At 46.2% G+C, this 24,569-nt stretch overlaps 1 protein-coding gene across 1 annotated transcript in view; it reads right to left on the bottom strand.

Annotated features, from left to right (window-relative positions):
- Window positions 1–24,569, bottom strand: part of DGKG (diacylglycerol kinase gamma) — a 459,919-nt gene that overhangs the window by 322,082 nt on the left and 113,268 nt on the right. Inside the window, exons 4-6 of the mRNA XM_038750502.1 lie at window positions 14,298–14,454; window positions 2,851–2,913; window positions 929–1,186 (exon numbers count right to left, since the gene is read on the bottom strand). Of these exons, the coding sequence (XP_038606430.1) occupies window positions 929–1,186; window positions 2,851–2,913; window positions 14,298–14,454 (478 nt within the window). The remainder of the gene's footprint in view (window positions 1–928; window positions 1,187–2,850; window positions 2,914–14,297; window positions 14,455–24,569) is intronic.

Raw genomic sequence — 24,569 nt, 5'->3', positions numbered from 1 at the left:
TAATAATAATGATAATGTTGGTATTTGTTAAGCGCTTACTATGTGCAAAGCACTGTTCTAAGCGCTGGGGGGAATGCAAGGAGATAAGGTTGTCCCATGTGGGGCTCACAGTCTTAATCCCCATTTTACAGATGAGGGAACTGAGGCCCAGAGAAGTGAAGTGACTTGCCCAAGGTCACATAGCAGACATGTGGGGGAGGCGGGATTCGAACCCATGACCTGTGACTCCCAAGCCCGCGCTCTTTCCACTGAGCCACGCTGCTTCTCTAAGTACTGTTCTAAGCACTGGGGGAGATACAAGGCAATCAGGGTGTCCCACTTGGGGCTCACAATCTTCATCCCCATTTTACATCATCATCATCATCAATCGTATTTATTGAGCGCTTACTATGTGCAGAGCACTGTACTAAGCACTCGGGAAGTACAAATTGGCAACATATAGAGACAGTCCCTACCCAACAGTGGGCTCACAGTCTAAAAGGGGGAGACAGGGAACAAAACCAAACATACTAACAAAATAAAATAAATAGAATAGATATGTACAAATAAAATAAATAAATAAATAAATAGAGTAAAAAATATGTACAGATGAGGCAACTGAGGCACAGAGAACTGGCTTGCCCAAGGTCACCCAGCAGACAAGTGGCAGAGCCGGAATTAGAACCCATGACCTCTGACTCCTAAGCCCGGGCTCTTTCCACTGAGTCACGCTGCTTCTCAACTTCGCATGTAGTAAGTTAAGCATTTAACAAATCCAACCGTTTTTATTATAATCAATTCCCCATCCTCGTTCCCACCAGGGAACGTGGGATGCCAGGGGAAAACCTGGCGCTGTCCACTGCTCTCACCCACCCTTCTACCGCACGGAGGAAGCTGAGGGAAGTTCCAAACCGTCCCTGGACACTCCGGCTTCAGCAGGACTTCTCACCTGGAGACTGTGGGCTGAGGAGCGACCCCGAGGAGATCTTGGAAGAACCTGAGGAGTTTTGAGCTGAAGGGGTACCAGCGTTGGACTTCTGGGAGGATGACCTGGACCAGCTTGGAGAGACATTGCCCATGATGCTGATGTTGGACATGGGCGCTGGGGCGAGCGATGCCGGCTGCAATTCCGAGAGGTTCCCCGAGGAGCTTTTGGCTTCAGGCGTGTGCCTGCCCATGGCACTGAGGAGTGTCTTCCCATTGATCCCTGCACCATGGCAACATCGGCGTCAGTAAACATTCAGCAAAATATCATCATCATCGTATTTATTGAGCGCTTACTATGTGCAGAGCACTGTACTAAGCGCTTGGGAAGTACAAATTGGCAACATATAGAGACAGTCCCTACCCAACAGTGGGCTCACAGTCTAAAAGGGGGAGACAGAGAACAAAACCAAACATACTGACAAAATAAAATAAATAGAATAGATATGTACAAGTAAAATAAATAGAGTAATAAATATGTACAAACATATATACATATATACAGGTGCTGTGGGGAAGGGAAGGAGGTAAGATGGGGGGGATGGAGAGGGGGACGAGGGGGAGAGGAAGGAAGGGGCTCAGTCTGGGAAGGCCTCCTGGAGGAGGTGAGCTCTCAGCAGGGCCTTGAAGGGAGGAAGAGAGCTAGCTTGGTGGATGGGCAGAGGGAGGGCGTTCCAGGCCCGGGGGATGACGTGGGCCTGGAAAACATCCCAGTGCCTTTCAGTTAGGGAAGCGGCGTGGCCCAGTGCAAGGGCCTGGGACTCGGAGGACGTGGGTTCTAATCCTGGCTCTGTCACTCGTCAGCTGTATGACCTTGGGGAATTCCCTGAACTTCTCTGTGCCCCGGTTACCTCATCTGTAAAATGGAGATTAATTCCTACTCCTTCCTATTTGAGAATGGGAGCCCCATGTGGGACAGGGACTCTGTCCAATCTGATTGCTTTGTATCTATCCCAGTGCTTTAATAATAATAATAATATTGGCATTTATTAAGCACTTACTACGTGCAAAGCACTGTTCTAAGCGCTGATACATAGTAAGCGCTTAAGAAATACCAGTAAAAAAATTATCAGAGCAAGGCACGCCATCAAATGTACCCTCTTGGGAAATCCCTGGGGGGTCTGCATGACTTGGTTTCTTTGGATAGGGCAGGGAGGGGGCTTAGAGGCCATCCAGTGGGAATCCCCAGGGGACAGAGATTCAGATTTGCCCGAGGATATTCTCGCCTCTCCCTCTGGATTCCTCCCTAGGTGGTCAGAAGGAGCCAAGACCGAGGGGTGTCCCGAAGAACCCACCCGGGGACAGATGGAGACCTCAGGTTAGAATCCTATTTCTGGAGGACCATTCATACGGGTGGGTTGTTCGGGATCAATCATGTGGGTGGTTGGCTTTCCCCACCCTGTTCACCCCTCTATTCTGTTCCAGGTTAACAGCATTCCCCTAGAAAAATCCAGGCTCTGCCACTTGTCTGCAGTGTGACCTTAAGTAAGTCACTTCACTTCTTTGTGCCTCCGTTATCTCACCTGTAAAATGGAGATTAAGCCTGCGAGCCCTAATTGGGACATAAACCTTGTCCAACCTAATTGTTTTGTCTTATGCTGCCGAGTCGTCTCCGACCCATAGCGACACCAAGGACACATCTCTCCCACCTCCATCTGCAATCGTTCTGGTAGTGGATCCACAGAGTTTTCTTGGTCAAAATACGGAAATGGTTGACCATTACCTCCTTCTGCACAGTCCAACTTAATTAGCTTGTCCAGGGCTGAGTCCCTGGCATTTAATAAGTGCTTAATGAATACCATAAAAAAAAAGGAAACAGTGCGGCCCAGAGGGACCCTTCCTTGCCCTTTCAGAGTCCATGAGCTGATGGGAGATGGGACAACTTACCTGTAACAGGAGCACAAGCTACTTCAGTCTGGATGGAGATCCCTGTATCCAGAGACTTGGAATCTGCCAGGAAAGGTGAGAGAAAGATTCAGGCCTTGGACAATTTGATACCTCTCAGACATTATGGTGGGAGGACTGGAAGAATGGTATTTGTTAAGCACTTAACTTTGTGCCAGGCACTGTTCTAAGCGCTGCTGTGGATATGAGCAAATGGAGTTGGACACAGGCCCTGTCCCATGTGGGGCTCGCAGTCTCAAACCCCATTTTCCAGATGAGGTAACTGAGGCCCAGAGAAGGTCATACAGCAGACAAGTGGGGGAGCTGGGATTAGAAGCCATGGCCTTTCATTCCTTCATTCATTCAATCGTATTTATTGAGCACTTACTGTGTGGAGAGCACTGGACTAAGTGCTTGGGAAGTACAAGTTGGCAACATATAGAGACGGTCCCTACCCAACAGCGGGCTCACAGTCTAGAAGGGGGAGACAGACAACAAAATAAAACATATTAACAAAATTTAAAAAATAGAATAAATATGTACAAATAAAATAAATGAATAGAGTAATAAATACGTACAACATATATACATATATACAGGTGCTGTGGGGAGCGGAAGGAGGTAAAGCGAGGGGAATAGGGAGGGGGAGGAAGGGGAGAGGAAGGAGGGGGCAGAGTCTGGGAAGGCCTCCTGGAGGAGGTGAGCTCTCAGTAGGGCTTATGAAGGGAGGAAGAGAGCTAGCTTGGCGGATGTGTGGATGGAGGGCATTCCAGGCCAGGGGAAGGACGTGGGCCGGGGGTCGACGGCGGGACAGGTGAGAATGAGACACGGTGAGGAGGTTAGCGGTGGCAGAGGAGCGGAGGGTGCGGGCTGGGCTGGAGAAGGAGAGAGGGGAGGTGAGGTAAGAGGGGACGAGGGGATGGACAGCCTTGAAGCCGACAGTGAGGAGTTTTTGCTTGATGCGCAGATTGATTGGTAGCCACTGGAGATTTTTGAGGAGGGGAGTAACATGCCCAGAGCGTTTCTGCGCAGAGACGATCCGGGCAGCAGCGTGAAGTATGGATTGAAGTGGGGAGAGACACGAGGATGGGAGATTGGAGAGGAGGCTGAGGCAGTAATCCAGTACAATGGCCTTCTGACTCCAAGGCCCGTGCTCTATCCACTATGCCATGCAGAAGGGCCTGAATGGTCCTCAATCGATTGGTGCTACCTACTGAGCACTTACTTTGTTACTTATACATTCGTTCATTCATTTATTCAATCGTATTTATTGAGTGCTCACTGAGTGCAGAGCACTGCGCTAAGTGCTTGGGAAGCAGCATGGCTCAGTGGAAAGAGCCCGAGCTTTGGAGTCAGAGGTCATGGGTTCAAATCCCGGCTCCGCCAATTGTCAGCTGTGTGCCTTTGGGCAAGTCACTTCACTTCTCTGTGCCTCAGTTACCTCATCTGGAAAATGGGGATTAAGACTGTGAGCCCCCCGTGGGACAACCTGATCACCTTGTAACCTCCCCAGCACTTAGAACAGTGCTTTGCACATAGTTAGTGCTTAATAAATCCCATTATTATTATTATTATTATTATTATTCTCTGTGCCTCAGTTACCTCATCTGTAAAATGGGAATTAAGACTGTGAGACCCCCGTGGGACAACCTGATCACCTTGTAACCTCCCTAGTGCTTAGAACAGTGCTTTGCACATAGTAAGCGCCTAATAAATGCCATCATCATCAACAGACAGTACAATACAACAATAAACAGACACATTCCCTGCCCACAATGACCTTGGAGTCTACAGAGGTAGACAGACATAACTATATATGATGCCTGTTTGATGTCTGTTTATTTGTTTTGATGTCTGTCTCCCCACTTCTAGACTGTGAGCCCGTTGTGGGCAGGGATTGTCCCTTTGTTGCTGAGTTGTACATTCCAATTAGTACAGTGCTCTGCACACAGTTAGCGCTTAATAAATCCAATTGAATGAATATAAATGAATCATAGATGTGGACATAAATGCCATGGGGCTGAAGGAGGGGTTAATAAGGGGTGCAAATCCAAATGCAGGGGTGACACAGAAGGGAGTGGGAGAAGAGGAAATGAAGGTCTCGACAGGGAAGGCCTCCGGGAAATGTGCCTTCAACAAGGTTTTGAAGGCAGGGAGAGCAACTGGATGTCAGATATGAAGAGGGAGGATGCTCCAGGCCAGAGGCGGGCACAGAGAAGTTAAGTGACTTGCCCAAGGTCTCACAGCAGGGCCAGGCTTAGAACCCAGGTCTCCTGACTCCCAGTCCTGGGCTCTTTCCTCTAGGCCATGCTGATCTCCCCTCCCCAAAATCGCACACCCCATGCGATGAATTTGGAGAGAAGTCGGCGGCGAGATAGGAGAGATGGAGGTATAGTCGGTAGGTCAGCAGTGGAAGAGTGAAGTGTGTGGGCTGGGTTAGATAGGAAATCAGGGAGGGAAGAAAGGAGGGGGCAAGATGATTGAGGTGATTGATCCTGAGCTTAAAGCCCCTGGGTGAGGGAAATCCCTCCAATGAACCATGTGTTAGGGTGGATGGAGGAAAGGAAGGGTCTGGTGGTCTCCAAAGTCAAAGCAAGCTTCAAGACTCTCCATCCCCTCGCCCCCTCCTACCTCACCTCCCTTCTCTCCTTCTCCAGCCCAGCCCGCAACCTCCGCTCCTCTGCCACCGCTAACCTCCTCACTGTACCTCATTCTTGCCTGTTCTGCCGTCGCCCCCCAACCCACGTCTTCCCCCGGGCCTGGAATGCCCTCCCTCTGCCCATCCACCAAGCTAGCTCTCTTCCTCCCTTCAAAGCCCTACTGAGAGCTCACCTCCTCCAGAAGGCCTTCCCACACTGAGCCCCCTTTTCCCTCTCCTCCTCCCCAACCCTGCCGCCCTACCTCCTTCCCCTCCCCACAGCACCTGTATATATGTTTGTACGGATCTATTACTCTATTTATTTTACTTGTACATATTTACTATTCTATTTATTTTGTTAATGATGTGCATCTAGACTGTGAGCCCACTGTTGGGTAGGGACCGTCTCTATATGTTGCCAATTTGTACTTCCCAAGCGCCTAGTACAGTGCTCTGCACACAGTAAGCGCTCAATAAATATGATTGAATGAATGAATGACTCTAGCTTTAATTCTATTTGTTCTGACAATTTTGACACCTGTTTACATGTTTTGTTCTGTCATCCGTCTCCCCCTTCTAGACCGTGAGCCTGCTGTTGGGTAGGGACCGTCTCTATCTGTTGCCGACTTGTACTTCCCAAGCACTTAGTCCAGTGCTCTGCACACAGTAAGTGCTCAATAAATACGATTGAATGAATGAATGAATGAATGATAAGACCCACCTCCGCATCAAACAGAAACTCCTCACCATCGGCTTTAAAGCAGTCAATCCCCTCACCCTCTCCTACCTCATCTCGCTCTTCTCTTACCACAACCCAGCCCACATAGTTGGCTCCTCTAATGCCAACCTACTCACTGTACCCCGATCATTTTCATCTCGCCACGGACCTCTCGCCCACAAGTCTGCCTCTGGCCTGGAAAGCCCTCCTTCTTCTTATCCGACAATTACCCTCCCCTCCTTCAAAGCCTTTCTGAAGGCACATCTCCTCCATGAGGCCTTCCCAGACTAAGTGCCCCCTTTCCTCTCCTCCCACTCCCTTCTGGATCACCTGGATTAGAGAAGCAGCGTGCCTCAGTGGAAAGAGTCAGTGCCCATGAGTGAGGCTTTGGAGTCGGTGGTCATGGGTTTAAATCCCGACTCCGACAATTGTCAGCTGTGTGACTTTGGGCAAGTCACTTCACTTCTCTGGGCCTCAGTTCCCTCATCTGTAAAATGGGGGATTGACTGTGAGCCCTCCTTGGGACAACCTGATCACTTTGTAGCCTCCCCAGCGCTTAGAACAGTGCTTTGCACATAGTAAGCACTTAATAAATGCCATCATCATAATCACCTTGACTTGCTCCTCTTATTCATCCCCCTTCCCAGCCCCACAGCACTTATGTACTGCAATTTCATTTATATCAATGTCTGTCTTACCCCTCTAGACCGGGAATGCGTCTGCTATAGTGTACGCTCTGAAGCACGTTCTACAGTGCTCTGCACAAAGTAAGCACTCAATACTTAATCAATCAATCAATCGTACTTATTGAGCGCTTACTGTGTGCAGAGCACTGTACTAAGCGCTTGGGAAGTACAAGTTGGCAACATATAGAGACAGTCCCTACCCAACAGTGGGCTTACGATTGACTGAATCCAGAACCTTGCAGTCTTTTGGCCTTCCCATAGATTCATCCATTCATTCATTCAATCGTATTTATTGAGCACTTATAGTGTGCAGAGCACTGTACTAAGCGCTTGGGAAGTACAAGTTGGCAACATACCATAGATCTGAACCCTCAGCCTTTATGGGTTCACCTCTGTTCAGTGAGTTGGTGTTAGGCAGTCACCTCTATCTTTTGGTATTTGTTAAGCACTTACTCTGTGTCAAGCACTGTTCTAAGCGCTGGGGTCGATACAAGTTCATCATGGGAAGCAGCGTGGCTCAGTAGGAAAGAGCCCGGGCTTTGGAGTCAGAAGTCATGGGTTCAAATCCCAGCTCCTCCAATTGTCAGCTGTGTGACTTTGGGCAAGTCACTTAACTTCTCTGTGCCTCAGTTACTTCATCTGTAAAATGGGGATTAAGGCTGTGAGCCCCCCGTGGGACAACCTGATCACCTTGTAACCTCCCCAGGGCTTAGAACAGTGCTTTGCACATAGTAAGCGCTTAATAAATGCCATCAAAAAAAAAAGTAGGTCACAGTCCCTGTCCCCCAAGGGGCTCACAGTCAAGGAGGAGGGAGAATAGGTATTCGATCCCCATTTTTCAGTTGAGGAACCTGAGGCATAGACAAGTGAAGTGACTTGCCCAGGGTCACACCGCAGGCACTTGACAGAACCAAGATTAGAACCCAGGTCCTCTGGCTCCTAGCCACGTGCTTTGTTCTCTAGGACACTCTGCTTATTCATTCATTCATTCATTCATTCATTCAATCAATTGCATTTATTGAGCGCTTATTGTGTGCAGAGCACTGTACTAAGTGCTTGGGAAGTACAAATCGGCAACATATAGAGGCAGTCCCTACCCTACATGTTCCTTTTTTATTGCTTGGTTCTGGCCCCATCCCCCTCATTAGGTTGTGAGAGCGGGAATCAGGACTTAGTTTAGAGCTCTGCCCATGCTTAATAATAATAATAATAATAATAATAATAATAATAATAATAATAATAATAATAACAACAGTGACAGTATTTGTTAAACACTTACTATGTGTCAAGCAATGTTCTAAGCACTGGTGTAGATACAAAGTAATCAGGTTGGACACAGTCCCTGTCCCACATGGGGCACACAGTCTTAAAACTCATTTTATAGATGAAGGAACTGAGGCCCAGAGAAGTGAAGTGACTTACCCAAGGTCACACAGTAGATAAGTGGCGGAGCCTGGATTAGAACCCAGGTCCTTCTAATTCCCAGGTCTGCGGTCTACCCACACGGCCTTGCTGATCAGCTGGGCACCTCACACCACACTTAATAATAATAATAATGGCATTTATTAAGCGCTTACTATGTGCAAAGCACTGTTCTAGGCACTGGGGAGGTTACAAAGTGATCAGGTCGTCCCACGGGGGGCTCACAGTCCCCATTTTACAGATGAGGGAACTGAGGCCCAGAGAAGTGAAGTGACTTGCCCAAAGTCACACAGCTGACAAGTGGCGGAGCCGGGATTTGAACCCATGACCTCTGACTCCAAAGCCCGGGCTCTTTCCACTGAGCCCCGCTACTTCCCAGCTCCCTGCTGTTTTGTGCCCAGGCCCATTCCTGAACCCCAATGGCCCTGTTCCCTGTCTTCCCAGAATGTCCATGGGGCCCCGGCATGGAGGATTCCGGAGACATGGACTACATCGTCCAGCATAGACCACACGTCTGGGAGTCAGAAGGTCATGAGTTCTAATCCCTGCTTTGTCACTTGTCTGCTGTGTGGCCTTGGACAAATCTCTTCTCTATGTACCTCACTTACCTCAAATGGGGATTAAGACTGTGAGCCCCATCCAGGAGAGGGACTGCATCCAACCCGATTTACTTGTGACCGCCCAGTGCTTAGTACAGTGCCTGGCAGATAGCGCTTAACAAAAACCACAAGTATTATGATTATTATTATTATTATGATTATTATTATTATTATCAGCGTCCTATGCTCACAAGTATAAAGAAATCCACTTTATCCTGGACTGCTTCCTATAAACTACAACCTCTTTGTGGGCAAGGATCATGTCTACCAACTTCTAATTAATCAGTCCATCAATCAATCGTATTTATTGAGCGCTTACTGTGTGCAGAGCACTGTACTAAGCGTTTGGGAAGTACAAGTTGGCAACATATAGAGACAGTCCCTACCCAATAGTGGGCTCACAGTCTAGAAGGGGCTCACAGTCTAGAAGGAGCTCACAGTCTTATCATTAATAATAATGATAGTAATAATGATGGCTTTTGTTAAGTGCTTACTATGTGCCAAGCACTGCTCTAAGCGCTGGGGTGGATACAAGGTGATCAGGTGGTCCCACGTGGGGCTCACAGTCTTAATCCCCATTTTGGAGATGAGGTAACTGAGGCCCAGAGAAGTTAAGTGACTTGTCCAAAGTCACACAGCAGACAAGCGGCGGAGCCGGGATTAGAACCCATGATCTCTGATTCCCAAGCCCAGGCTCTTTCCGCAGAGCCACGCTGCTTCTCTGCTTTTCTACTTAGATGTTGAGCCCCTGTGGGGCAGGGACCGAGTCCAACCTAATTAACTTGTACCTACCCTAGCACTTAGAACAGTGTCTGACACAGAGTAAATTGCTTAGCCGATGCCAAAAAAAAATTCTATTGCATCGTACTTTCCCAAGCGCTTAATACAGTGCTCTGCATGCGGCCTCATGCGGGACAGGGAGCACTTAGAACCGTGCTTTGCACATAGTAAGCGCTTAATAAATACCATCATTATTATTATTATTACCATCACACTTATGTACATATCTGTAATTTTGTTTATTTGTATTGATGTCTGTTTCCCCCACTGTAGACCGTATCCAACCCGATTTCCTTGTATCCACCCCAGTGCTTAGTACAGTGCCTGGCACGTAGTCGGCGTTTCACAAATTCCTCAATTATTATCCAGCATTTAGCACAGTGCATGGCACACAACAAGTGCTTAACAAATACCATTATCATTATTATTATTATTATTACTAAGATCAGGGGTAGATACAAGATCATCACGTCCCACTTGGGGCTCACTTGGGGTGTAAGTAGGAGGGAGCACGGATATTGAATCCCCATTTTGCAGAAGAGGGACCTGAAGCACAGAGAAGCGAAGGGACTTTCCCAAGGTCACACAGCAGGTATTCTATTTATTTTATTTTGTTAGTATGTTTGGTTTTGTTCTCTGTCTCCCCCTTTTAGACTGTGAGCCCACTGTTGGGTAGGGACTGTCTCTATATGTTGCCAATTTGTAGTTCCCAAGCGCTTAGTACAGTGCTCTGCACATAGTAAGCGCTCAATAAATAAATACGATTGATTGATTGATTGATTGAGGTAAGTGGTAGGTCCTCTGACTCCTGGACCTGCGCTCTTTCCACCAGGCCACACAGCTTCTCTGTTTTCCTGCTCTAAATCTTTCGTCTTTGTAAGTCCTAACTGGGCACCGAGAAGGCTCGTTGGCATTCTCTCCGTAAAAGCCCTTCAGTATCCTGTCATTCCATAGTCTTCTCTTTTCTAGGCTAAATAACCGTAATTTTGGAAGCGCTGCTGATGAATTGCTGACATATTCAGCTGCGGGTCATAGGGACTCCCAGGTGTTTTTCTTATTCATTTGTCTCCTGTCAGTCTTTCCCCATCGTGTATTTACAGTGATATTTGTTGCCAACTTGTCCTTCCAAGTGCTTAGTACAGTGCTCTGCAGTCAATCAATCAATCAGTCAATCGATCGTATTTATTGAGCGCTTACTGTGTGCAGAGCACTGTACTAAGCGCTTGGGAACTACAAGTTGGCAACATATAGAGATGGTCCCTACCCAACAGTGGGCTCACAGTCTAGAAACAGTAAGTGCTCAATAAATACGATTGATTGATTGATTGATTGATATTTTCTCATCTTTCAGTGAACTCAGAGAAGCAGAGTGGCCTGGTGGAAAGAGCCACCCCCTTCTAGACTGTCTCCCCGTTCTAGACTGTGAGCCCATTGTTGTCTCTACATGTTGCCGACTTGTACTTCCCAAGTGCTTAGTACAGTGTTCTGCACACAGTAAGCGCTCAATAAATATGATTGATTGATTGAGTCAAGCAGAGGCCTGTACAGACTGGAGGGCTCCAGACTGAGCCCCTTCCTTCCTCTCCCCCTCAACCCCCTCTCCATCCCCCCCATCTCACCTCCTTCCCGTCCCCACAGCACCTGTATATATGTATATATGTTTGTACATATTTATTACTCTATTTATTTATTTATTTATTTTACTTGTACATATCTATTCTATTCATTTTATTTTGTTAGTATGTTTGGTTTTGTTCTCTGTCTCCCCCTTTTAGACTGTGAGCCCACTGTTGGGTAGGGACTGTCTCTATATGTTACCAACTTGTACTTCCCAAGCGCTTAGTACAGTGCTCTGCACACAGTAAGGGCTCAATAAATACGATTGATGATGATGATGATTGATATTTTCTCATCTTTCAGTGAACTCAGAGAAGCAGAGTGGCCTGGTGGAAAGAGCCACCCCCTTCTCGACTGTCTCCCCCTTCTAGACTGTGAGCCCATTGTTGGGTAGGGACCGTCTCTCCCTGTTGCCGACTTGTACTTCCCAAACGCATAGTACAGTGCTCTGCACACAGTAAGCGCTCAATAAATATGATTGAATGAATGAATGAAAGAATAAATACCACACGGCTTCATCAGAGACTAAGGAAGATATACTGCCAGCCCCAAGTTCCATGCAGTAAAGAGGTTGCCACCCTCATCCTCTTCAGTCTCCCCAAAAAGAGAAGAAGTACCTCTCCAAATTCAACCCATGGGGCTTGAGATTTGGGGGAAGAGGAGAACAACATGGACAGGACTGGGTCAGGAGGCCTGGGTTCCAAACCCGACTCTACCATTTTCCTGCTGTGAGACCTTGGGTAAGTCACTTCCCTGTGCCTCTGTTTCCTCATCTGTAAAACAGGGGTGCAATGCCTATTCTCCCTCCCACTTAAACTGGGAGCTCCACATGAGAGAGGCACTGTGTTTGATTAACCCATCATCAGCTCCACAGGATTTGTGTCCAGATCTGTAACATATTCATTTACATTAATATCTGTCTCCCATACTAGTCAGCAAGCACTTCGTACAATGCTCTGCACACAGTAAGCGCTCAATAAATACGATTGATTGATTGATTAAGGGCAGGGGGTGTGCCTATCAATTCTCTTACCCTGTACTCTTCCAAAAAATTAGTAGAGTGCTCTTCACAAAGTAAGCGCTCAATATATGTTTGATTATCCTGTATCTACCCTAGCACTTAGTACAGTGCTCTGCACACAGTAAGTTCTCAATAAATATGACTGATTATCATGAATCTTTCCTAGTACCTAATAATAATAATAATAATAATAATAATAATGGCATTTATTAAGCGCTTACTATGTGCAAATCATTGTTGTAAGTGGTACAGTGCTCTGCACACTGTGAGTACTCAATGCAAATAATAATCATAATAATGGCATTTATTAAGCACTTACTATGTGCAAAGCTCCTTTCAAACCCTACTGAGAGCTCACCTCCTCCAGGAGGCCTTCCCAGATGGAGCCCCCTCCTTCCTCTCCTCCTCCCCATCCCCCCGCCTTACCTCTTTCCCCTCCCCACAGCACCTGTATATACATTTGTACAGATTTATTACTCTATTTTACTTGTACATATTTATTCTATTTATTTTATTTGGTTAATATGTTTTGCTTTGTTGTCTGTCTCCCCCTTCTAGGCTGTGAGCCCGTTGTTGGGTAGGGACTGTCTCTATATGTTGCCAACTTGTACTTCCCAAGTGCTTAGTTCAGTGCTCTGCACACAGTAAGTGCTCAATAAATACGATTGAATGAATGAATTAATTAATTGATTATCCCACATCTATCCCAGCAACTAGCACAGTGCTTGGCACGTTGTAAACACTTAACCCCTCGATTATAATATCATTGTTATTATAATTATTATATTATTGTTATCTTATATCCTTATTACCTTTTATCTATTGTTATTATTATTATTCTCTTAGTCCAATAGATGAAGCTTGGCCTGATTTACTGAGAAGCAGCGTGGCTCAGTGGAAAGACCCCAGGCTTGGGAGTCGGAGGTCATCGGTTCTAATCCCGGCTCCGCCACCTGTCAGCTGTGTGACTGGGCAAGTCACATAATAATAATAATAATAATAATAATAATAATAATAATAATAATAATAATATTGGTATTTGTTAAGTGCTTACTATGTGCTAAGCACTGTTCTAAGCGCTGGGGGAGATACAAGGTAATCAGATTGTCCCACGTGGAGCTCACAGTCTTCATCCCCATTTTACAGATGAGGGAACTGAGGCACAGAGAAGTGAAGTGACCTGCCCAAAGTCACACAGCTGACAAGTGGTGGAGTCGGAATTTGAACCCATGACCTCTGACTCCAAAGCCCAGGCTCTTTCCACTGAGCCACTTAATCAATCAATCAATCAATCAATCGTATTTATTGAGCGCTTACTGTGTGCAGAACACTGTACTAAGCGCTTGGGAAGTACAAGTTGGCAACTTAACTTCTCTCCCCGCCATCTTACCTCCTTCCCTTCCCCACAGCACCTGTATATATGTATATATGTTTGTACATATTTATTACTCTATTTATTTATCTTACTTGTACATATCTATTCTATTTATTTTATTTTGTTAGTGTGTTTGGTTTTGTTCTCTGTCTCCCCCTTCTAGACTGTGAGCCCGCTGTTGGGTAGGGACTGTCTCCATGTGTTGCCGACTTATACTTCCCAAGCGCTTAGTACAGTGCTCTGCACACAGTAAGCGCTCAATAAATACGATTGATGGATTTATTGATTGATCTGTAAAATAGGGATTAAGACTTTGAGCCCCATGTGGGACAACGTGATCATCATCATCATCATCATCAATCGTATTTATTGAGCGCTTACTATGTGCAGAGCACTGTACTAAGCGCTTGGGAAGTACAAATTGGCAACACATAGAGACAGTCCCTACCGAACAGTGGGATCACAGTCTAAAAGGGGGAGACAGAGAACAAAACCAAACATACTAACAAAATATCACCTTTTATCCCCCACCAGTGCTTAGAATAGTGCCTCATACATAGTAAGCGCTTGACAAATACCATCATCATCATTTACCAATTTGGGAAATACTGGAACTGGGCCTCTGGGAGTCAGGTGACGGCTGGCAGGTCTTGCGTTTGAAGGACATGAAGAGGTGCTGACAAAGCTCCTCAGGAATGTCCACCTCCAAATACGTCCTCATGAAGAGCTGGAATCCTTCATAGTCAATGGGCTGCGGAGGGGAAGAGAGACAAGTCCATTAACAGGGAGAGGAGAGTTGAGGGGAAGAAAGAAAGAGAGAAGCGTGAGGGGGATAGATGAGGAACAGAAAAAGAAGAGGCGCTGGGGGACAGAAAAGAAGGAGATTTTGAAGACAAGTCTGTGTTGTTTGGACTTGTCACAGGCGTGCTGGAGAGCAGGGTGAAGGGGTTGGAGAAACAGAATAACGTAGTCAAGGCTGGAACCCAAGAAAGCACAATTCAGTGGGTTTTGGACTGTGACAGGAAAGCGATGATAGTGGGTTAGTTACTGATGACCGCTCTCCGGCCAAAAGAGTCGGACTCGGGAGATGGGTTGCTAGAAGGGAAAGAGACTTTTGGGATTAAAGTGCGGGTGGTTAGATGAAAAATGGCAAAATGATATGTTGCCAATTTGTACTTCCCAAGCGCTTAGTACAGTGCTCTGCACATAGTAAGCGCTCAATAAATACGATTGATGATGATGATAGTGATCTTCTAGGATGCCTGGGGGCTGCTTTTTCCCTTTGGGGAAAACGTTCCGCTCTCCCTTTGACTCTTGTGATTTTCTGGTGCTGGCGGTGGGGGACGGTGAGTGTCAGTATCTTCAGAGTATGAAGTGCTAAGCGCTTAGTACAGTGCTCTGCACACAGTAAGCGCTCAATAAATACGATTGATGATGATGATGATGAAGAACCAACAGAACCGGTTGGGGAGAAGGAGAGGGCAACTCCGTTCCACCCTCTCCCTTTAATAAATCCAGAAGGCTACAAATCTTTTTGGTGCAACACCCAGCTGACGGAGGAACTGATGCCAAGGCAATTTAGTCCCAGGCCAGGGCTTTTGATAACATCTGTACCGCGGGCTGTCTCCTGGTCAGTGTTCTGACCACCCACTCACAGATCCGTCCCTCCGGCCTCCCGACTAGGGACGTCGGCACCCAGGAGAACGTCGTTCTACCGGATACGTCAATCGGAGCCGGGCCATGAGGGCCGCAGTCCATAAAACACCAAACACAAACAACAGTTGGCAGGTCATTCGTCCTTGCCTTGGATTTGGATGGTATCAGATGGACCAGATTCTTCAGGAAGTGGACACACGCCCTGGGAATTGTTTGTTATCCAGGCCTTAGGAAGAAAAGCACTGAGAAAAATGACACCTTAGAGTCACAGCGGAAATTTGCTCCAAAAAAGCTCAGAGATTCAGATTGCAGCAGGGGTTATCACCCTGGGAACTACATATATGGTACTGTAGCTGTGGTGGAATAATAATAATGATGATGGCATTTGTTAAGCGCTTACTATGTGCCACGCTCTGTTCTAAGCTCTGGGGTAGATACATGGTAATCAGGTTGTCCCACGTGGGGCTCACAGTCTCAATCCCCATTTTACAGATAATAATAATAATAATGATGATGGTATTATCAAGTGCTTACTATGTGCAAAGCACTGTTCTAAGCGCTGTGGAGGTCACAAGGTGATCAGGTTGTCCCACGTGGGGCTCACAGTCTCAATCCCCATTTTACAGATAATAATAATAATAATGATGATGGTATTTATCAAGCGCTTACTATGTGCAAAGCACTGTTCATTGTGGAGGTCACAAGGTGATCAGGTTGTCCCACGGGGGGCTCACAGTCTTAATCTCCGTTTTACAGATGAGGTAACCGAGGCACAGAGAAGTTAAGTGACTTGCCCAAAGTCACACAGCTGACAATGGCAGAGCCGGGGTTTGAACCCTTGACCTCTGACTCCAAAGCCCAGATGAGGTCACTGAGGCACAGAGAAGTTAAGTGGCTTGCCTAAGGTCACCCAGCAGCCAAGAAATGTGGATTACAGGTTTGGGACTTAGATTCTTTGAAGTCAGGTGACTGGTAATTACCCTCCCACATCCCTACAGTCCTTTTTTTTCTTTCATCCATTCATTCATTCATTCATTCAATCGTATTTATTGAGCGCTTAATGTGTTCAGAGCACTGTACTAAGCGCTTGGGAAGTACAAGTTGGCAACATATAGAGACGGTACCTACCCAACAGTGGGCTCATATGTGGTACTTGTTAAGCGCTTACTCTGTGCCAGGATGTACTAACCGCTAGAGTAGATACAAGGTAATTGAGTTGGACACAGTCCCTGTGCCACCTGGGGCTCCCAGTTTTAATCCCCATTTTGCAGATGAGGTAAGAGAGGCACAGAGAAGTTAAGTGGGTGGCTCGAGGTCACACAGCGGACAAGTGGTGAAGCAGGAATTAGAACTCAGGTCCTTCTGACTCTCAGGGCCTTGCTGCTGCTTCTTCAGGGAGTGGGAGGGTCCCATGGAAGGGATTCTGGGGGTGCTGCCTGACAGGAAAGTCTCGCTCAGTACATCTCCTTATCCTCTGCCATTTCCCTTATCGCTAATTTATTTTATGGCCGGCCTCCTCCTCTACACTATGTCCCAGTCTGAGCCCCCTTTTTCCTCTCCCCCCACCCCGGCCCTACCTCCTTCCCCTCCCCACAGCACCTGTATATATATTTATACAGATTTATTACTCTATTTATTTTACTTGTACACATTTACTATTCTATTTATTTCGTTAATGATGTGCATCTAGCTTTAATTCTATTTGTTCTGACGACTTGACACCTGTCCACATGTTTTATTTTGTTGTCTGTCTCCCTCTTCTAGACTGTGGAGCCCGTTGTTGGGTAGGGACCGTCTCTATATGTTGCCAACTTGTACTTCCCAAGCGCTTAGTACAGTGCTCTGCACACAGAAAGCGCTCCATAAATACGACTGAATGAATGAATGAATGTGTCCCTGACCATGGATATTTCTCACTTGACTGCTGTGTGACCTGGGGTAAGTTACTTCTCTGTACCTCAGTTTCTTCAACTGCAAACTGGGGATTCAATATTGTGAGCCCTGTGTGGGACAGGGACTACGTCCAACCTGGTCAACTACCCCAATGCTTAGAACAATGTTTGACATACAATAAGCACTTAACAAATCCCATTAAAAAAAGCCCATCCAGCAGGAAGGGATAAGGGCATTGAAATATCCACCAAGCGCTTAGTACAGTGCTCTGCGCACAGTAAGCGCTCAATAAATATGATTGATTGATCCACCCTATCCCTATGTGGGGCAGCTGTGCCCCCCACCCGCTATTTCCCATTCCCAAGATTTTCTTCCCAACCCCCTTTTTGCCCTGGACAACTATTGTTGCTTGTCAGCTGTGTGACTTTGGGCCAGTCACTTCACTTCTGTGTGCCTCAGTTCCCTCATCTGTAAAATGGGGATTAGGACTGTGAGCTCCACATGGGACAACCTGATCACCTTGTGTCCTCCCCAGCACTTAGAACAGTAAGCACTTAACAAATGCCATTATTATTATTATTATTAGTTCTTCAAACTGGTACTGGTATTCGGAGGTATTAAGGATCAGAGGTGCCCAAGCATTTGTTATCTTATGATCCTCTATAATTAATCTGTTTATTACTCTATTACTATTATTATTAATTACTCTACTCTAATGATTACTCTATTTTACTTGTACATATTTACTATTCTATTTATTTTGTTAACGATGTGCATTTATTTTATTTTATTTTATTTTGTTAGTATGTTTGGTTTTGTTCTCTGCCTCCCCCTTCTAGACTGTGAGCCCACTGCTGGGTAGGGACTGTCTCTATATGTTGCCAACTTGTACTTCCCAAGCGCTTAGTACAGTACTCTGCACACCGTAAGCACTCAATAAATACAATTGATGATGATGATGATGATATAGCTTTACTTCTATTTATTCTGATGACTTGACAGCTGTCCACATGTTTTGTTTTGTTGTCTGTCTCCCCTTCTAGACTGTGAGCCCACTGCTGGGTAGGGACCGTCTCTATATGTTGCCGACGTGTACTTCCCAAGCGCTTAGTCCAGTTCTCTGCACATAGTAAGCGCTCAATAAATACAATTGAGTGAATGAATGAATGAATGTCTACATCTCTATTGTATTGTTCCCTCCCAAGAGCTTAGTACAGTGCTCTGCACACAGTAAGCGCTCAATAAATACGATTGAATGAATGAATGAATGTCTACATCTCTATTGTATTGTTCCCTCCCAAGAGCTTAGTACAGTGCTCTGCACCCAGCTAACACTCGGTAAATGCCATTAAATGATTGACTGCTCATTTGCCACAGGAGTAAATTAGTTCCTACTCATGTTCAGTTCCCCAACTGGACAGTAAGTTCCTTTAGGGCAGAGAATGTGTTTACCAATTCTGTTCTATTGTACTACACACAATAAGCATTCAGTCCATACGATTGATTGATTGACTGTGTCCCACCTGATTAACTTGTATCTACTCCAGCGCTTAGAACTGTGCTTGGCACATAGTAAGAGCCTAACAATAATAATAATAATAATAATAATAATAATAATAATGATGGCATTTATGAAGCGCTTACTATGTGCAAAGCACTGCTCTAAGCGCTGGGGAGGTTACAAAGTGATCAGGTTGTCCCACGGGGGGCTCACAGTCTTAATCCCCATTTTACACATGAGGTAAATGAGGCACAGAGAAGTTGTGACTTGCCCAAAGTCACACAGTTGACAAATGGGAGCCGGGATTTGAACCCATGACCTCTGACTCCAAAGCTTGTGCTCTTTCCACTGAGCCACGCTGCTTCTCTACCATAATATGGCACAAGTACCATAATTATTATTACTATTATTACTGATTGTTCATTAGCGTTTGCTTCCTCGTCTCCAACTGACCTTTGGGCAGAGAATGTATATAGTAATTCTGTTCTGTTGTACTGCACATTTTAAGCACTCAATCAATAGACAAGCAGTATGGCCTAGTGGATAGAGCATGGGCCTGGGACTCAGAAAGACCTGAGTTCTAATCCCAGCTCTGCTACATGCCTGCTGTGTGACCTTGGGCAAGCCACTTCACTTCTCTTAGAGAAACAGCGTGGCTCAGTGGAAACAGCACAGGCTTGGGAGTCAGAGGTCATGGGTTCAAATCCCAGCTCCGCCTATTGTCAGCTGTGTGACTTTGGGCTAATCACTTCATTCATTCATTCAATGGTATTTATTGAGCACTTACTGTGTGCAGAGCACTGTACTAAGCGCTTGGGAAGTACAAGTTGGCAACACTTCTCTGGGCCTCAGTTACCTCATCTGTAAAATGGGGATTCAATCGTATTTATTGAGTGCTTACTGTGTGCAGAGCACTGCACTAAGCGCTTGGGAAGTACAAGTTGGCAACATATAGAGACGGTCCCTACCCAACAATGGGATCACAGTGATGAAGATGAAGATCTGGGGACAAAGACTGTGAGCCCCCCGTGGGACAACCTGATCACGTTGTAACCTCCCCAGCGCTTAGAACAGTGCACTGCACATAGTAAGTGCTTTACAAATGCCACCGTTATTATTATTATTCTCCGGGCCTCAGTTCCCTCATCTGTAAAATGGAGATTAAGACTGTGAGCCCCACGTGGGACAACCTGATCACGTTGTAACCTCCCCAGTGCTTAGAACAGTGCTTTGCACATAGTAAGTGCTTTATCAATCAATCAATCAAATTTATTGAGTGCTTACTGTGTGCAGAGCACTGTACTAAGAGCTTGGGAAGTACAAGTTGGCAACATATACAGTTCCTACCCAATAGTGGGCTCACAGTCTAAAAGGGGGTCACAGTCTAAAAGGGGGCTTTACAAATGCCACCATTATTATTATTTTTCTCCGGGCCTCAGTTCCCTCATCTGTAAAATGGAGATTAAGACTGTGAACCCCATGGGGGACAGGGACTGTGTCCAACCTGATTACGTTGTATCTACCCCAGGGCTTAGAACAGTGGCTTGGCACACAGTAAGTGTTTTAACAAATACTATTATTTATTATTATTATTATTATTATTATCATTACTATTGATTGATTTATCGTTAGGATTTGCTTCCTCTTCGCTGATTGGCCACTAGAGGGGGATAGCAAACAGTTGAGAGGATGGGATTCCCATCGGGAGAAGCCAATGTCCTGCCACCTTCCAGCGCTTCATTCATTCATTCAATCGTATTTATTGAGCGCTTACTATGTGCAGAGCACTGTACTGACCACTTGGAAAGTACAATTCAGCAAAAAAATAATAATAATAATGGCATTTATGATGATGATAGCATTGATTAAGCGCTTACTATGTGCCAAGCACTGTTCTAAGCACTGGGGGGATACAAGGTGACCAGTTTCTCCCACGTGGGGCTCCCAGTCTTAATCCCCATTTTACAGATGAGGGAGCTGAGGCCCAGAGAAGTGAAGTGACTTGCCCAAGGTCACACGGCTGACAATTGGCAGAGCCAGGATTTGAACCCATGACCTCTGACTCCAAAGCCCAGGCTTTTAAATTGATCCACGCTGCTTCTCTAAGTTATTAAGTGCTTACTATGTGCAAAGCACTGTTCTAAGCGCTGGGGAGGTTACAAGGTGATCAGGTTGTCCCACGGGGGCTCACAGTCTTAATCCCCATTTTACAGATGAGGGAACTGAGGCCCAGAGAAGTGAAGTGACTTGCCCAAGGTCACACAGCTGACAAATGGCGGAGCCGGGATTTGAACCCATGACCTCTGACTCCAAAGCCCAGGCTCTTTCCATTGAGCCATGCTGCTTCTCTAATTTATTAAGTGCTTACTATGTGCAAAGCCCTGTTCTAAGCGCTGGGGAGGTTACAAGGTGATCAGGTTGTCCCACGGGGGCTCCCAGTCTTAATCCCCATTTTACAGATGAGGGAACTGAGGCCCAGAGAAGTGACGTGACTTGCCCAAGGTCACATGGCTGACAATTGGCAGAGCCGGGATTTGAACCCATGACCTCTGACTCCAAAGCCCGGGCTCTTTCCATTGAGCCATGCTGCTTCTCTAAGTTATTAAGTGCTTACTATGTGCAAAGCACTGTTCTAAGCGCTGGGGAGGTTACAAGGTGATCAGGTTGTCCCACGGGGGCTCACAGTCTTAATCCCCATTTTACAGATGAGGGAACTGAGGCACAGAGAAGTTACAAGACTTGCCCAAATTCACACAGTTGACATTTGGCACAGCTGGGAATTGAACCCATGAGACTGTGAGCCCGCTGTTGGGTAGGGACTGTCTCTATGTGTTGCCGACTTGTACTTCCCAAGCGCTTAGTACAGTGCTCTGCACACAGTAAGCGCTCAATAAATACAATTGATTGATTGATTGATTGATTGACCTCTGACTCAAAAGCCTGTGCTCTTTCCACTGAGCCACGAGAGACAATCCCTGCCCACACTGGACTTACAATCTAGAAGGGGGGAGATATACATCAAAACAGGTAAACAGGCATCAATATAAATAGAATTATTTATATATATGTGTATATATATGTATACGTAACAGCTGTGGGATGGAGAGGGGCAGGGGAATGAGGAAGGGAGCAGGAACTGAGGAAAAGGGGGGCTTAATCCTACAGTTGGGTCCTGGAACCAACCTCTTCTCCTCCCCATGCCCCCGCCCTACCTCCTTCCCCTCCCCACAGCACCTGTATATATGTTTGTACAGATTTATTACCCTATTTATTTTACTTGTACATATTTACTATTCTATTTATTTTGTTAATATGTTTTGTTTCGTTGTCTGTCTCTCCCTTCTAGTCTGTGAGCCCACTGTTAGGTAGGGACCATCTGTATACGTTGCCAACTTGTACTTCCCAAGCGCTTAGTCCAGTGCTCTGCACACAGTAAGCGCTCAATAAATACAATTGAATGAATGAATGGAACCAGGCAGACACATAACCCATTGAGGGAAGCGGCCTATTATAAGGGACAGCCAAGGGTGATGCTTAAAAAATAAAATAAATAAATTAGACTTGTTAAGTGCTTACCACGAACCACGCACTTTTCTAAGTGCAGAGGTAGATACGAGTTAATCAGGATGGACACAGTCCCTGTCCCACATGGGGCTCACAGTCTCAATCCCCATTTTACAGATGAAGGAGCTGAGGCCCAGAATAGTGAAGCGACTTGCCCAAGGTCACACAGCAGACAAGTGGCAGAGCTGAGATTAGAACCCAAGATCTTCTGATTCCCAGGCCTGGATTCTAGCCATGATGCCACGCTGCTTCTTAATCAATTAATCAATCAATCAATCAATCATAATTATTGAGCGCTTACTGTGTGCAGAGCACTGTACTAAGTGCTTGGGAAGTACAAGTTGGCAACATATAGAAACGGTCCCTACCCAACAGTGGGCTCACAGTCTAGAAGGGGGAGACAGAGAACAAAACAAAACATATTAACAAAATAAAATAAATAGAATAGATATGTACAAGTAAAATAAATAAATAAATAAATAAATAAATAAATAAATAAATAAATAGAGTAATATTCTTAACAGCCTGAATGAAGGACAGAGGTCAAGTCAGTCAGTCAATCATATTTACTGAGCACTTACTGTATGCAGGGCACTGTACTAAGTGCTTGGGAGAGTTCGATTTCCAGTGGATTTCACGAGGGCGGAGGAGGAGCCGGACTCCATCCGGAACAGTCCGGGAAACTGCAGGGATTCGAATGATTGCCAGGGAAGGGAAGGAAGAGAAGGGGGAAAGGGCAAGAAGGGGGAGGTGGCAGTGAGCTCGTAATGGGCAGAGGACCTGTCTGCTAATTCTGTCCATTCATTCATTCAATTGTATTTATTGAGTGCTTACTGTGCGCAAAGTACTGTATTAAGCACTTTGGAAAGTACAATGTAACAACAGACACATTCCTGCCCACAGGGAGTGCACTGTCTGGAGGGGGAGACATTCATTCATTCACTCATTCATTCATTCCATCACATTTATTGAGCACTTACTGTGTGCACAGCACTGTACTAAGTGCTTGGAAAGTATGATTCAGCAACAGAGACAGTCCCTACCCAACAATGCGCTCACAGTCTAGAAGGGGGAGATAGACAACAAAACAAGTAGACAGGTGTCAATATCATCAGAATAGATATATGGGATTATAGCTATATACACATCATTAATAAATATGTAATAAAGATGTACAAATATACACAAGTGCTGTGGGGAGGGGAAGAGGAGCAGAGGAAAAGGGGGGACTCAGTTTGGGGAGGCCTCCTGGAGGAGGTGAGCTCTCAGTAGGGCTTTGAAGGGAGGAAGGGAGCTAGTTTGGTGGATGTGTGGAGGGAGGGCATTCCAGGCCAGGGGAAGGATGTTGGCTGGGCGTCAACGGTGGGAGAGGTGAGAACGAGGCCCAGTGAGGAAGTTAGCAGCAGAAGAGCGGAGGGTGCAGGCTGGGCTGGAGAAGGAAGGAAGGGAGGTGAGGGAGGAGAGGGCGAGGGGATGGAGAGCTTTGAAGCCAATAGTGAGGAGTTTTTGCATCACATGAAGGTTGATAGACAGCCGCTGGAGATTTTTGAGGGTGGGGTGACATGCCCAGAGCGTTTCTGTAGAAAGATAATCCAGGCAGCAGAGTGAAATAGAGACTGAAGCGGGGAGAGACAGGAGGATGGGAGATCAGAAAGGAGGCCGATGCAGTAATCCAGTCAGGATAGGATGAGAGACTGAACCAGCAAGGTAGCAGTTGGGATGGAGAGGAAAGGGTGGATCTTGGCGATGTTGTGGAGGTGAGACCGGCAGGTTTTGGTGTTGGATTGGATGGGTGGGGTGAATGAGAGAGCAGAGTCAAGGATGACATCAAGCTTGTGAGCTTGTGAGACAGGAAGGATGGCAGTGCCGTCCACAGTGATGGGGGAGGACAGGGTTTGGGAGGGAAGATAAGGAGCTCAGTCCTGGACATGTTGAGCTTTATGTGGCAGGCGGACATCCAGGTGGAGATGTCCCGAAGGTAGGAGGAAATACAAGCCTGGAGGAAGGGAGAGAGAACAGGGGCAGAGATGTAGATTAGGGTGTATCAGCATAAAGACGATAGTTGAAGTCATGGAGCGAATGAGTTCACCCAAGGAGTGAGTGTAGATAGAGAACAGATGGGGACCAAGAACTGACCACTGAGGAAGCCCTACAGTAAAGGGATGGGAGGGGGAGGAAGAGCCCGCAAAGGAGACTGAGAATGAATGGTCAGAGAGATAAGAGGAGAACCAGGAGAGGACGGAGTCCATGAA

This window comes from Tachyglossus aculeatus, chromosome 1 (genome assembly GCF_015852505.1).
Source record: "Tachyglossus aculeatus isolate mTacAcu1 chromosome 1, mTacAcu1.pri, whole genome shotgun sequence".
Classification (NCBI taxonomy): Eukaryota; Metazoa; Chordata; class Mammalia; order Monotremata; family Tachyglossidae; genus Tachyglossus; species Tachyglossus aculeatus.
The sequence above is the reverse complement of the archived record's forward strand: the minus strand, read 5'-3'. Positions and strand labels throughout refer to the sequence as shown.